The sequence below is a fragment of the Stenella coeruleoalba genome (assembly GCF_951394435.1).
Source record: "Stenella coeruleoalba genome assembly, chromosome: 11".
Taxonomy (NCBI): Eukaryota; Metazoa; Chordata; class Mammalia; order Artiodactyla; family Delphinidae; genus Stenella; species Stenella coeruleoalba.
The window spans coordinates 72,247,227-72,263,433 of record NC_137157.1 but is presented as its reverse complement, the minus strand read 5'-3'; the positions used below and the strand labels follow the sequence as shown (position 1 = coordinate 72,263,433).

The window sequence follows — 16,207 nt, the reverse complement described above, 5'->3', positions numbered from 1 at the left end:
TTTTTCTAAATAAAGCCTGATGTGTATAAATGCACATATATGTGTGTCTTAGTTCCCTGTTCTTTGCACTCTAAATAGGATATTTTATTTAATACAGTATATTTTATAGATGAATTAAATGGATTTATTTAATAAATTTTCTGTAGATTTCCTCATATTAGTACTGGACATTTATTCATCCTTTATTTATGCCCATTTAGTAATCCATTATGTGGATGATCTATAGTTTACTCAGTCAGTGCCCTGTTGGTGGATATTTAGGTTGTTTCAAGTATCTTTCTTACAAACAATGTGCAGTGAACAATTTTGAGCACATATTTCTTAATTGTGGAGGTACATTTTCAGGGTAATTTCTAGAAGTGGGATTGCTGAATCAAAGAGGAGATACACTGTGGGGTTTTTTTTTTTTTGATAGTTATTGCCAAAATTTGATTTTGATAGAAATTTCCAAATTCCCCATTGCATCATTTTGTAATCCTACCAGAAATGTGCTTTTGATTCCACAGCCTCACCAACAGGGATTGTGGTCAAACTTAGGAATTTTTGTGAATCTTATAAAGATATATAGATAGAAGTTTCAGTTTGCACTTCTTTTTATATGAGTGCAGTCGAGCATCGTTTAAAAATGTGTAATGGCTATTTGTGATTTTTTTTCTGTGAACTCTCCATTCATGTCGTTAGGCCCATTGAGGTTTTACATCTTTTTCTTGATATTTAAGAGCTCTTTATATATTAATATTAAAGAGGTTTAGGTCTTTGTAATGTGTCACAAATATTTTCTGCTAGTTTATTAATTTTTGATTTGTTTTATCTGTTTTTACTTTGTTTATGGTGTCTCCTGCTTTGCAAAAGGCTTAACATTTTTTATGTAGCTAATATTATCAATCTTTTCTTTTATACCTTTGGATTTAATTAGGAAGACTGTTTACACTCCCTGGTTGCAAATGAATTCACTTATGTTTTCTTCTAGTATTAGTATGATTTTATATTTTTGCACTTAGAGTTTATCCTGTTTTAGGAGTTTATCCTGATTCAAGTTTTTAAAAATGCATCTTTTCCCTAGGTATTTGTAATACTACCTTTTTATGTATCAACTTTCCATATATACTTCAATCTGTTCTGGGGCTTTCTTTACCATTCCATTGATCTTTCCTAATCTTCATGTGCTAATATCACATTATTTTTATTATGATTACTTTATACTATGTTTCATTTCTAAGAGTTACACCTCCCTTTGCACTTTTTAAAGAATTTTTCTGGCTATTTTTGATTAATTTTACATGTAAACTTTAAAATCAACTTGTGTAACTTCAAGGAAATGTTTCCTTTGGTGGGGGGGGGGCACACTGCTTGGCGTGTGGGATCTTAGTTCCCCGACCAGGGATCAAACCTGTGCCCCCTACAGTGGAAGCACAGAGTCTTAACCACTGGACCACTGGGGAAGTCCCGCCAAGGAAATATTTCAATTTTTATTGGGAAAGTACTAAATGTATACATTAATTAAGTGTGAATTGTCATCCTAATGATGTTGAGTAGCCCTATATAAGAATAAGGATGGCTTTTTATTAATTCAGTCTAATTTTATATCTTTAATAGTTGTTTAAAACGCCTTTATGCACTTTAACGTTTTCCTCAAGCAGATTCTGCATGTCCTTTATTAGATTTAGCTGTAGGTACTTTTCATTGTTTTTGTTGCTACTTTAGTGTGAATGTACACTCCATGTTTCTACATTAAGTAAGAGTCTGGATTTTGGACTTAGGCATGTGTATGTTGACTGTTTTATTGAGAGTTTTTTTAGAGGTGATTTTGAGGCTATTAGTAGTTTGGGGAAGAGTGATTATTGGCATCTATAGAAATGATTATTATCTTTCCCTCATATATCTTTTTTTGTACCCCAAAACACATAAAATTCACCCTTCCAACAATTTCAAAGGGTACAGTATACCTCTCCTTCCCCCCAGCCTCTGACAACCACTATTCCATTTCTATGAGTTTGAATATAAGTGTAATCATACAATATACAAATATTGTATGTAATCATACAATATTTATCTTTTTGTGACATTTCACTTAGCATAATGTCTTCAAGGTTCATCCATGTTGTAGCATACAACAGGATTTCCTTCTTTTATAATGCTGAATAATATTCCATAGTATGTGTAAACCACATTTTCTGTATCCATTCTTTTGTCAATAGACATTTAGGTTGCTTCCACCTCTTGGCTATTATAATTCTGCAATGAACATGGGTGTGCAAATATCTCTTCAAGATTCTGTTTTCAATTCTTTTGGATATATCCCTAGAAATGGGATTACTGGATCATATGGAAGTTCTGTTTTTAAATTTTTGAAGAACAATTCATACTGTTTTCCATATCAGCTACACCATTCTACATTCCCACGAAGAGTGCACCAGGGTTCCAACTCTTCCAAATCAGTGCCAACACATTATTTTCTGTTTTTTTTTTCCTTAATAAGTAACCATCTTAATGGGTGTGAGGTGATATCTCACTGTGGTGTAGATCTTTTAAAGTGCTGAATTTTGCTAATGGATTTTGTGATATGGACCATTCTAGCATTCCTAAAACAAATCCCACCAAGTCATGATGAATTATGATTAAGTTTGCTATTCTATTTAATTTTTAAATTTTTTTGTTCTTTAATTTTAAATTTAAAAGTTTTAATATTTATATACAATTTTTGCATTGATCCTATAAGTGAGATTGGCCTATGTATAATATGTATGTGTGTGTGTATGTGCATGTGTAATCTTTCTCAGATTTTGGAATTAGTGTTATGTCAGATTGACAAAAATTTTTTTAAACTGAGGCTATTTGAAAGCTTTCTTGAAATTTGAATCACTTGCCTCTTCAATGCACTCCCACTGTTTTATTGCAGATCCTCATCACTTCATAACTTGATTATTGAGTTAATCTCCTAACAATCTGCTTTCATGTAGTTTAACCCTTCTTTAATTAATCCCCAATTAGATGCCTTGGTAGACAGTCTAAAATTAATTTTGTATTAAAGTGCACCTCTACACTTTCTTTTCCCCCATCCCATATGCTATTTTTCATCTTGTCTTTTGGGAAATTGTTTATTCATCTTCCAAAACCCATTCTTTATCTTGTGCTTTCTCTATTACTCTTCACTAAACCTTTTTTCCCTAGAGCTCATCACACTTAGGTCTCTACCACTTTTGTACCTTCTATGACTTCTATTGTTGGGTCTAATTTTGTGACTGTTTAAAAAAAATAAATGTATGTCTTTTTCTCCATCTCAAGAGTCTGAATACTTTGAGCATTATGGCCACATATTCCTAAAAACTACTAAGTGACTTACTTAAGGTAATTACTCAATAAGTGTATAATTTACATTTTAATCTACATATCCTTTCTTACACTGTTAGAGGTAAGACATTCATTTAACGGACATTTGTCTTCTCTACTAATAACTATGGGTTTACTATACTTATGAACTGAATGAACCTTGTTGTGGGGGAATGCCCTTAGATCATGTTGTTAGTAAAATCCTACTTTTCTTTTCTCTGCTTTCCACTGTTGAGGAGAACCTGCTTTGGGAGGGTATAAATTCCTTCTAGTATGATGAACTAAGGGTAACTGAATTTACCTAAGTTCTCTCTACCTCTCAGCTGACTGACGGCTAGATTCTGTTACAGAAGGTATCAGATCTGATCTGAGGTATGAATAGTAGTCATGGTCTGTTGTGTATGGGAGGACATGTGATTTAACATGTGTTGTTGCACCACATTCCATTACCTTTTTCTTTTTCTTTTTGGATAGCAAATTCATTTTCACAAACAAGAAGAGGAATGGTTGAAGCTACTGTTGATCTATAGTATTTATGCATGCTAGGGAGTCATGACCTACTTTTCAAGCTCATTTTTAAACTTTACTTGTAATCATAAGAGAACACATTAGGCAGATAATGAAAGAATAACATACTGGATGCTTTGAGTTGTTTTACATACAGCTTTTTAAAAAATAAATTTAACAGTGTCACAGTCACCATCAAATTTCAATAGATTATATATCTTTTTATATTATTTTGAATTCATAAATGGCTTTAAAATTCTATAGTTTTGAAATCATATTAAAGGTTAAATACAGTTTTGATTGTGTGATAAAACTTCATTTACTCAATTAGCAAATATCTGGTACCTTAACTTGGCTTATTTCTCCTTCGTACAGATTAACACTTTAAATTATTTGCTCATAAAAAATGGTTCATTGTATTGGAAAAAATCAATTCAACTTCCTCTGTTCTCCTTTCTTCCCTTACGTTAGGTACCCTCATTTTACTTGTAGATGCACATCTTTTACATGTAGAATAAATCCATAATACCCTGTCAAAAATGCAACCTGCCACATATCCAAAATTTTAACTTTTAAAATGCTCTATAGTATGTTAGCTAAACTTATTTACCAGCAGCTATCTTCTGCCTATGTACATATTAATAGGTACCATTCTTCACAAATTAAATTTTTATTTTCAGATCTTGATTCTTCACGGAGTAGTCAGTCTACCAGTTGCTCCCCAAGGCCAGCAGATAGTTGTTTCAGTTCTAGTTCAGAGATGGTAAGTTATGCTCTTTTTTTTTTTGCTTGTTAATATATGCTATACTAATTTAGAGTGATTTGTATTTCTCATCGTTTACTTTTTCATTCTGAAAAAAATAGTTGAGATAATAGTGAAAATAAATGTAAACAAAAATGTGAAAATATTAAAAATGTAAGAAGAATGTAAATTAAAATGTAATTGAGCATCATTCATTCATGCTTATGAGATGATGAATGTGTTCATTGTTATTTACAAAACCCACTCTTACTGAGATGTATGTGTGTGTATATGATAAATGCATTCTTCCTTTAAAAGCGTTTTTAAAAGAACCTATTCACAATAATTGAAAACCTAAAACAACCAATAATACACACAAAAAGAAAGTCTCCAGACTTATGTGAAGAAAACTATAAAATACTATAATCTGAATAATTGGAGTGACATGTTTAATGCTGAGTGGGAACTGTAATCTGAATAATTGGAATGGCATTATATTCTGAGTGAGTTTCTCGCAAATCACATGTTTAAATGGAATTCTCCATTAATTCTTCCATCTTCGTTTCACCTGCCTTTTGTCTCTAGCTTGCTGTCCAAACTGCCTTGCTGAGGAAGGACATCAATGACCTCTAACGATGCCAAATTCATTGGACAATTTTCAGTTTTTATTTTATAAGAATTTCTAACAATATTAATAGAAATTATTATTTTCTTTTCTTGAAACATTTTTTTCTCTTTGCTTTTGTGATACACACTATCTTAGTTCCCTGCATACCTCTCTGAATGCTACTTTATGCCTTTGCCCACTTCTCTTCCACCTTTCCCTGTATATAAATGTTGTAATGTTTAGGGTTTGCTTCAGGAGCCTATTCTTCTCTTAACCTACACTCCAAACTCTAGATGATGTTACATACTCCATTGATTTTTTATACTATTACCTGGTTGATGACAATTCTCAACTTTATGACTTTAGCTTAGATCCTTAATTAGGTGTCCAATTTCTTATTGGATATCTTCTTGGATATTTCACAAAAAACTGAACACTTCTGATCTCCCCATATCAGTTTTTCTGATAGTTCCCATATTAGTGGATCCCTTTTCTATCCACTCAGTTGTTCATGCCAGAAACTTTAGTTTGGCATTTCTTTCTGTCTCATCTGCCTTCCTTAACCATATTCATTTCATCACTTGATCCAATCAATTCTACCTCCAAAATAAATTGCATATTTATCTACTTCTCACCTAGGGTACTAGGTGTCAGTACCCTAATCTAAGGTACCGTCATCTTGTTCTTGAACTGTTAATGGTTGTTGCCCAAGAGATCTCTCTACTTCCACTCTTGCCCCACTTTTTCTCTAGTTAACAGTCATCATGGTCTTTTGAAAACTTAAACTGAATGATGTTACTTCTATGTTTATTCAATGGATTCCTGTTTTACTTTAGAATCTAAACTGCTTTCATTAGTGACAGGCCATGTGTGGTCTAGCCCCTGGCTACATCTCCAACTGCTAGTATTCCTCTCTCACCACACTTTACGCATACTGACATTCCACTTCCTTAGCTTCTTAAGTCACTTTTCTGCTTCAGCACATTTATATATTCTGTTTCTTACATTACTGTTATTCATCCTTTAGGTCGCAGCTTAAATATGTCACTTCTTTTGAAAGCCCCTCCTTGGCTTTTCAATCTAAATTAGACTCCTTAGTTATGCTCTTGAAGTGCTTCATGCTTGCTCTTCATAATGCTTTGTTCAACTTGTAATTACATATGCTTGTGTGTAATTATTTGATTAACGTCATTTCCACACATAAGAGTGTGTGCTGTAGAGAGCAGCAAATATGTCTGCTTCACTCACATTGCAGGTGCTGAGTATTTATTTCTTGAATAAATAAATGTACTGATCCTATTTTCTCTAATTTATGCCCAGCCAGTTTAATGCTGTTTCTTGGGCTTACTTTTCCTATTTTAGTGCCAATCAGCTTAGGTCTATACCTCATTTTAGGTTTTTTTATGTTAACTTTGCTTTTTATTTTTAGCTAGAATAATCAATACTTTTATATAAGATTTTTATTAAAACAGTATTTTGGTTAGTTCAGTAATTAAAAGATAAATTTTTCTTGAAGTTGAAAAATTCAAGCTACTAAATTGAAATCTAGACCTATTAAAAGTTCTTAAAATTTGATTTTTTATATAACAGTTTTGATATTTATTGCTGTTTAACCTTTCTTTTGTCTATTTGATTTCCTGTTAGCTGATACCATTCTTAATGAGTCTTTCTTGAGACTGAGCTCGTGAAAGATACAATATAGATATTTTTTGACTTAATGACTCAATGAGTGAATATTAAAACAAATTGTATGTGTTAGCTTTTTCTTTCAAAGTTATACTTCTACTTCACTCTTCTTAAGTAGTTGAAGAGTATATGTTGTATTTCATTTCCTCTCTGTGAAAAGGTAGTAGGGTGATGTCACCTATGAGTATGAAGACTAATAATGGACAAAAATCTTCTCTTTTTTGTGCTTTTGCATCTTTAATATAAGGATTATTATTGTTTCATGCTATTTTAAAATCCATAACCTTGATTAAAAAAAAATTCTAAATCTAGGTTGATTTGCCACCTGCCAAAGTCTCTTTTTTTTTTGAAATTTTCTATAATGTGAATTTTAAGAATGTCTACTTTCGGGCTTCCCTGGTGGCGCAGTGGCCGATGCAGGGGACACGGGTTTGTGCCCCGGTCCGGGAAGATCCCACATGCCACCGAGTGGCTGGGCCCGTGAGCCATGGCCGCTGAGCCTGCGCATCCGGAGCCTGTGCTCCGCAATGGGAGAGGCCACAACAGTGAGAGGCCCGCGTACCGAAAAAAAAAAAAAAAAAAAGAATGTCTACTTTGAAGTGATTGTTTTTTTAATTTAAGCATCATTAAGAGCAAAATTACTAAATTTCTTTTAGCCATCTGAAGATGAAGATCAAATTGAAGGTTCAAATAGGAGATCCATCAAACCAAAGAAACAACTAATAATTTTTATTTAGAAAGCATGGAGAAACTTCCATGTGATAGGATTATTAAAAACAATGCCAAATTTCATAAACAAAATGAGGATTTTAACCAGTTCTCAATGAATAGTAATATAGATCAGTTTCCACAGTCTCAGTGTAATTCAGCACATATATTTCAAAACGTAACCAATAATAACTGCATTCTACAGGTTGCAAAGTGTGATGCATGGATACAGACGGAGAGTGAACCTGTAATTGAAGAAAAATTAGATGCTGCCATACAATGTGATATAATTTCAAAATGTAAATGTAGAAAAGATGTGTCTTCCTTTTGTAACGTTGAAAGGTGCAATGAAAATATTAAGGCAGATACCACTGGAGGGCAGGAAATCCTTAAAAACAACTAATATTCTAAAACCTCAGCCTGAGATTTTGCATTTGGTTTAACGTTTAGAGTTTTATTAACATAATAAAGAATGAGAATATTTTTGTAGCTAAGCAACTAGGTGGAAGTATTCCCATAGGTATTTTTAATAGCTTTAGTATGTCAAAGTTTTTTAGAAAATAAGATATATGTAAATTTACTATCTTTCTTATGGTAATTATTAATTACATTATGATATGCTGTTGTTTATGGATTAAAAATATGTTTAATTACTTCTTTGTTGCATTTATGTTAAAATTTAGTGCTGTTGCATCTTTTGGCAAAAATGTTCTCTCCCAAGATCTTAAGACAGAAAATAATACTAAATAATACTAAATATGTTTTATAACTTAATTATAAGAATTTTCTTAGCTACTTCTCTTAACTAGTATACCATCATTAAAAATTCTGGCCTTAATTTTTAGATAAAGTATTTTTTTCTAATTTGGAGAACATTTTTTGGTTTTGCTTGTATTAATTCAGAGGAATGGTTTTTCTCTTCAAGATTAAAAAAAATGTTTTAATGCTTTTGTAAAAGAATTGATCAACATTGGAAAATAATTTATGTTTACTAATTTTAATATTACATAAGATTTTCATAAATAATGCATCAGAATTTCTCATTTGTAAAATATGGGCTTTGTTTCCAACATAACAATTACTGTTTTTGGTCAAGATTTTAAATGTTCACACTAGTCATTTTAGAAAATGGACATTTGTATGGGTATATTACAAAGTGGCCAGCAGGGGGCATTCTGATATCTAACTGTAACAAAAATAAAATTGTTAGGACTTTCTGTTAAAGGATGATTAGATGCTGCATTTTTACATGTACACATATCACTCAATAGTTTGTTTTACAGAGGTGATCTGAAACATAACAATTTAGAAACACTAATAGCTAATATTTAAACAGTAGCAATCTTTAGGTTTTTAGCTAGTTTTAGGAAACTCTCTTTGCTGCCTCAGAGAGAGCACAATGAACTCTAAAATAATTTTCTTAAAGTAGGGTAATCTCATGAAAGGGTAATATAATTATCTGATGTACACTGGTTTTTTTTCAAAAGGCCAGATTTTCATCCTGGTATTCAATAAAAAGTATTCCATAGTGGATTGATTATCCTGAGCAATTATTTGTAAAATATGACATATTGTAGTAATGAAGACCTATATATGGAGAAGACGACAATACTGGTGATACTAGAATAAGATTGAGCTTTGAATCTTGGGTTGTTTCAAGTATCATGTAAACTGATTTTTTCCCCAAATACAAATCAAAGTCTAGCAGCTATTAAAAGCACATTCATTACAAAAGTTCACACCTAGTTACATTTTTATCAATATCATAATGTGGCAGTTAAGATAAGTAAGGTAAAGAAAAATATAGGGGCTATTTAGTGTAATGACTGCACACAATGATAGCAGGGTAAGGTTCAGTGTAGTAAAGAATCTAAGTTTGCCCCAAAAGAGATCTGGTTTTTTACCCTTGGCTTTTGTGAGGTAATCTCTAAGCTCTTGGAGTGTCATGGCTGATAGATGCCTTGGGACCTTGGGCCAAGCCAGATAGTTAACAGTGTGATTTAGGATGGGACTCTGAGTCAAGCAATATCAGCTCAACTTCCTAAGGGGCTAGAAACTGAAATCAGCCATATGGGCTGTCAGTCATGCCACTGTGATAGAGCCAGAGTAAAGGCTCTGGACACCAAGGCTCAGGTGGGCTTCCCTGGTTAGCAGTACTGTGTGTTGTCACACATTGATACCAGGAAAATAACACTGTCCATTACTTGTAGAAGACTGGAAGCTCTGTATTACTTTCTTAGACTCTGTACTAAGTGCCTCTTACCTGGGCTGATTTTAATGTCTCCTTTCCTTGTAGTAAACTGTAACTGTGAATATAACAGCTTTCAGTGAGTTCTGAGTCCTTCCAACAAATTATCAAATCTGAAGGTGCTCTTGGAACCCCTGAATTTTTATGGACTGTTCCCTAACATTGTAGTTGCTAACTCTTTAGGGAAATAAATATATTTGGATAGGAAAGTGAGTACAGATTTACAAAATAAAGAGGACATATATAACAGAATAGATTATAACATACTTTTCAAAATACTAGTTTAGAGTTTCTCTTGGTGAAACAATTTAATGAAAAAAATTAACTGAGGTAAACATAGCCTTCTTCCATATTTGCAATTTAAGGTTTATAGAACAAAGTAATCCTAGCTAAGTTTTATCCAAATGAAACAAAATGGAAAACTTAATGATTCTGCACACATTTGTAATATAAACTGTCAATCACAGTGACTTCAAATAAAATACTGTACATCCAATAATGGCTATTGTATATAATATCGATCTGGAGTTTGTGTTTAACAGTTTGTGAAAAGTTGCCACCTGAAATAATATGAAGCTATATTTAGGGGTAGTCTCATGTAATTTACTTTTACAGCACATCGTAATTGTAAGTTATTTGTGTAATTTCTTCTTTCATGTTTATTTTCCCCATGACACCATATATGGCAGTATGACAAATGTCAGTACTCTGTTCACATTATCTTGGCACTTTCCATTTCAATACATGCCAACCTGATTTCCAACTGCCAGCACATTTGACTCATTCCCTGAGGGGTTTCTCCTTGCTGCAGATACCTGTTTGGCCTATGTGCAGGCAGGCAGGTAGTACCAGGGTATTAATACTGTCTGAAAGCGGTCTTTTTAGAGCAATGACTGATGGTAGATGGTGAATAAACACCCCAGTTCCCTTGCCTCTTGAGCAGGATAACGTCCTCAGAAGTGTGTTCTACACCACTGCTTAAAGTGTGATCCACTGACTTGTAACATCAACATCACCATTGCTTGAGAGTTGGTTAGAAATGCAAATTCTTAGAATCCACTCCAAAATTACTGTATCAAAATCTCTTGGAGTGGGGTCAAAGAATCTGTGCTTAAATAGGTGATGTTTATACATTCTAAAGTTGGAGAAACACTATTCTTCCAGAGTTCCTCAGAAGTATTATGCTTCAGTTGCTTTCAATGGTAACTTGCTTGATAGTAAGCCCTTTGTTAGCTTCCTTCTTTTCCTATCTCACTTCTTCAATTCCATACCAGTGTTTCTTGAGATCACCCCCCAAACATACTACATGCACTTAAATTCTTGGCTTATGATTTGCTTCTGAGGTAATCCATACTGACAAGTTAGGGACCATGACAAATAGCTGAATGAATTGTCTTTATTGGTGTCACTCAAATGTTAACATAAATAATTTTCTGGTTTTACAATTCTCTTGTACCAGTTTTCTATTTCTGCCACCTGCTGAAAACTCAGTAAATGGGACTAGAAGCATATAGACACAAGTGAAGAGAGAATTAGTGAAATGAAATATTCATCATAATAAATTATCCAGATGCAGGAGAGAAAAAGAAATAGAAAATATGAAAGAGAGTGAATTAAACAATAACAAGGATATAATGAGAAACTCCAACATATGTTTAATTGAAGTATCAATAGCAGAGGAGAGAAATAGGATTTTGAAGAGATAATGGCTGAGAATTTTTCAGAATTCATCAGTCACATTAATCCACAATTCAAGGAGGCCAACAGATTCCAAGTAGTATAATGTGACATCCATGTCTAGACCCAGCATAGTGAAATGGCAAACCTCAAAGACAAGATGTTGAAAGGAACTGGAGAGAAAATGACCTTCCTAGAAGGACAACAACACTGTTAGGTTATTTTTAAAAGCAATAATGAATGCCGAAAGACTGTAAAAATACCATTCAAATCCTGATAGAAAAATAACAAGTCACTCTAGAATTGTGTTTCCAGCCCTACACATCTAGCACTATTTGACACCACCATACTAGCCAATACTAGCATGAAGGACCGAATTTTGTAGGCTACAGCAATTTATATTTAAGCTTTTTGAATACAGGTACTGATTTCTCTTTGTGGAAAAAGTTTCTAATTTTTTTACTGTTTGGTTTTTAACCCATATGCACAATTTTTCCACTGCTTCTATTTTTTTAGGCCCTCTTCTTATTGACTTTGCAACACTTGAAGTTGTTCCAGCGATGGACTTTATTTATCTTCTCAGTGTTTTCTCTGATGGTCCACAATATATATTCCTTTATGCCTGTTGCTGAGGAGCTACCACATGTTCTCTCATTCCTTTAAAATTACTTTATTATTTCAAACTTCTCTTTAATACTTAAAGCTTTACTTTTACATGCACTGCTTGGCCTTTTTGAATCAAGATATTTAGATCTGTTTTGAATGTTGATATCTATATCTATCTGTTTATATAGATATCCACAAATATGAAAACTTAAAAGATAACAGTGAATTAAGGTAACTGCTAAGTTTTTAATGGATGTGTGTTCATTTTGTATATACCTATATGGTTCAATTCAAATGGGTGCAGTTTTGTGCATTCACCTAGTGTCTTGGGTCCACCCACCCATGGGCCAGCACTACTCCCAGGACATCCTGGGCCCTGGCCTGCCTACCAGCAGGTTGACACCAGCTCCAAGACACCTTGGAACCCTCAGCATTGCACACCAGGATCCAGCCCCAATCACAAGTAAGCCGACACCAGCTTTAGGATACCCTGGACTGTGAAGCCAGCCATGTCAGGAACCAGTCCCCCCTATCAGCAGTTTGATACTAAATCCAGGAACCCCAGCTTCACAACCACCCACCCCATAACTTGACTCCACCTACCAATAGGTCAACACTAGCCCTGGAACCCCCTGAGGCTCCACAGCCAGCCATCTCATGACCTGGCCCCACTCACCAGTGGCCAGAAGCCTCTTCACAAGACAGGTTCTGGCCACCAAATGGACCAGGAGCCAACCACAACTGCTAGATAGTCCATAGTAGTCAGTCCACCACCACAGAAGGACACATGCAGCCTACATAGGGGGCGCCCCAGAGCATATAGCTCTGATAACCAGATGGGAGTGCACTGCTGGGAAGCATAGAACATCTCCTACAAAAGGTCCCTTCTCCAAGGTTGGAAAGTGTAACCAACCTACCAAATACATTGATATAAAAACAGCAAATTAGGCAAAATGAGGTGACAGGAATAAGTTCCAAGAAAAAAAAGGAACAAGGTAAAACCCAGAAGAGAAACTAAGTGAAGTGGAGATAAGCAATCTACCCAATAAAGTGTTCAAGGGAATGACTCTAAAGATGTGCAAAAACTCAGGAGAACATTGGATGAACAGAATAAGAAGTTAGAAATCTTCAACAAAGAGAAAATACAAAGAAGAACCAAACAGACGTGAAGAAAATAATAACTGAAATTTCAAAATACACTGGAAGGAATAGTAGATTAGATGATACAGAGGAACAGATCAGTGAGCTGGAAGACAGAATAGTGGAAATGACTGAAGTTGAACTGAAAAGAGAATAAAAAGAAATGAGGACAGTTTACTACCATTCACATTATAGGGCAGTCTCAGAAGGAGGAGAGAGAGAGTAGGGGCAGAGGACATATTTGAAGACATAAAAGATGAAAATGTCCCTAAGCTGGAAGAGAAAACAAACATCCAGGTTAAGAAAGCACAGAGTGTCCCATACAGGATCAAGCAAAAGAGTACCAGACCGAGAAACATTGCAGTTAAAGTGTTAGAAATTAAAGAGGTAGTATTAAAAAGCAGCAAGGGAAAAGCAGCAAGTTACATAAAAGGAAACTCTCATAAATCTATCTGCTGACTTTTAAGCAGAAATTCTTCAGGTGAGAAGTGACTGGTACAATATATTTAATGAGATGAAAGGCAAAAGGCTACAACCAAGAATACACACACAGCAAGGCTTTCATTCAGATTTGATAGATAAAGAGTTTCATGGACAAGCAAAAGCTAAAAGAGTTCGGCACCACCAAACCAGTTTTACAACAAATGTTAAAGGGACTTCTCTAAGTGAAAAAGAAAAGGCCACAACTAGAAACAGGAGAATTACAAAAGAAAAAATCTCATTGGTAAAGGCAATGTATAGTAAAGGTAGTAAATCAACCACATACAAGCTAGTAAGAAGGTTAAAAGACAAATATAGTCAAATCAAATATATATCCACAATAACTGGTTAAGGTATACACAAAAGAAAAAGATGTAAAATATGAGGTCAAAACAAATGTGGGAGGATAAAAATACAGTGTTGTTAAAATTCATTTGAACTTGAGAGGTCAGCAACTTAAAATAATAATGTATACCTCATGACAATTACAAACCAAAAATCTATAATGATAAATACACACAAAATAGAAAGGAATCCAAACATAACACTAAAGATTGTCATCTAATCATGAAAGAAGAGAGCAAAAGAACAAAAGAACAAAAAACAACTACAAAAGCAACCCCAAAACAATTAACAAAATGGCAATCAGTACATACATATCAATAATTACTATAAATTTATATGAACAATATGCTCAAACCCCAAGATATAGACTGGCCAAATGGATACAAAAACAAGACCCATATATATGCTGCTTATAAGAGACTGACTTTAGATCTAAAGTTACACACAGACTAAAAGTTGAAAGGATGGAAAAAGATAGTCCAGGAAAATGGAAGTCAAAAGAAAGCTGGTACATCAGTATTTATATCGACAAAATAGACTTTAAAACAAAGACTGTAACAAGAGAAAGAAGGACATTGCATAATGATAAAGGGATCCATCCAAGAAGAAGATACAACAATTGCAAATATATATGCACCCAACACAGGACCACCTAAATACATAAAGCAAATATTAACAGACATAAAGAGAGAAATTGACAGTAACACAATAATAGGGACTTTTAACAGCTCACTTACATCAACGGACAGATCATCTAGACAGAAAATCAACAAAGAAGCACTGGCCTTAAATGACCCATTAAGACCAGATGAATTTAGTAGATGATAGGTAGATTATAGATATAGATAGAACATTCCATCCAAAAGCAGCAGATTACACATTCTTTTCATGTCCACGTTGAAAATTCTCCAGGATATACCACATGCTAGACCACAAAATCAGTCTCAGTAAATTTAAGAAAACTGAGACAATATCAAGCAACTTTTCTAACCACAACACTATGAGACTAGAAATCAACTACAAGAAAAAAATCTGCAAAAAACACAAACATGTGGAGGCTAAACAATAAGCTACTAAACCAATGGCTCACTGAAGAAATGAAAGAAGAAATAAAAGAATATGGGAGACATATGAAAACGAAAACACAATGGTCCAAAATCTATGGGACACAGCAAAGGTGGTTCTAAGGGGGAAATTTATAAATAGTGATAAAAGCCTACCTCAAGAAACAAAAAATCTCAAATAGAAAACCTAACTTTATACCCAAAGGAACTAGAAAAAGAAGAACAAGTGAAACCTAAAGTTAGTAGAAGGAAAAAAATCATAAATATCAGAGCAGAAATAAATAAAATAGAGACTAAAAAATAGAAAAGATCAATGAAGCTAAGAGCTGGGGAATACCAAGCATACAAATAACTTATGCCTATTTTGCTCAAACAATTCCAAAAAATTGAAGAGGAGAGAACAATCCCAAATTCATTTTATGAAGCCACCATCACCCTGATACTAAAACCAGAAAAAGACACTGCCAAAAAAAATTATAGGCCAATATCTTTGATGAATATAGAGAAAAACTTCTTAACAAAATATTAGCAAACCAAATCCAAGAATACTTAAAAAAAGATCATACACCATGACTAAGTTGGATTCATTCCAGGGTCACAAGAATGGTTTGACATAAAAAAAAATCAATGTGTTACACCACATTAACAAAAACATGATCATCTCAATAGACTCAGAAAAAAAATTGATAAAATTCAACATCCATTTATGATAAAAATTCTCACCAAAGTGGGTATAGAGGGGACATATCTCAACATAATAAAAGCCATCTATAGCAAACCACAGCGAACATAATAATGGTGAAAAGCTGATAGCCTTCCTACTAAATTCAGTAGCAAGACTAAGATATCCACCATTTCTATTCAACATAGTATTGGAAGTCCTATCCACAGCAGCCTAACAAGAAAAAGAAATAAAAGGTATCCTAAATTGGAAGGGAAGGGGTAAAACTGTCACTCTTTGCAGTTGACATGGTGCTCTATATAGAGAGCCCTAAAGTCTCCACACAAAAACGAATAAATCAATTCATCAAGGTAGCAGGATGCAAGATTAATGTAAATAAATCTGT

At 33.8% G+C, this 16,207-nt stretch overlaps 1 protein-coding gene across 1 annotated transcript in view; it reads left to right on the top strand.

Annotated features, from left to right (window-relative positions):
• REDIC1 (regulator of DNA class I crossover intermediates 1) overlaps positions 1 to 7,983 on the top strand; it is a gene marked incomplete at its 3' end in the record, with an annotated part of 103,212 nt that extends 95,229 nt beyond the window's left edge. Inside the window, 3 exon segments of the mRNA XM_079935886.1 lie at positions 4,518 to 4,600; positions 7,529 to 7,577; positions 7,580 to 7,983. Of these exon segments, the coding sequence (XP_079792012.1) occupies positions 4,518 to 4,600; positions 7,529 to 7,577; positions 7,580 to 7,983 (536 nt within the window).
• Between the last annotated feature and the right edge of the window lie 8,224 nt (positions 7,984 to 16,207).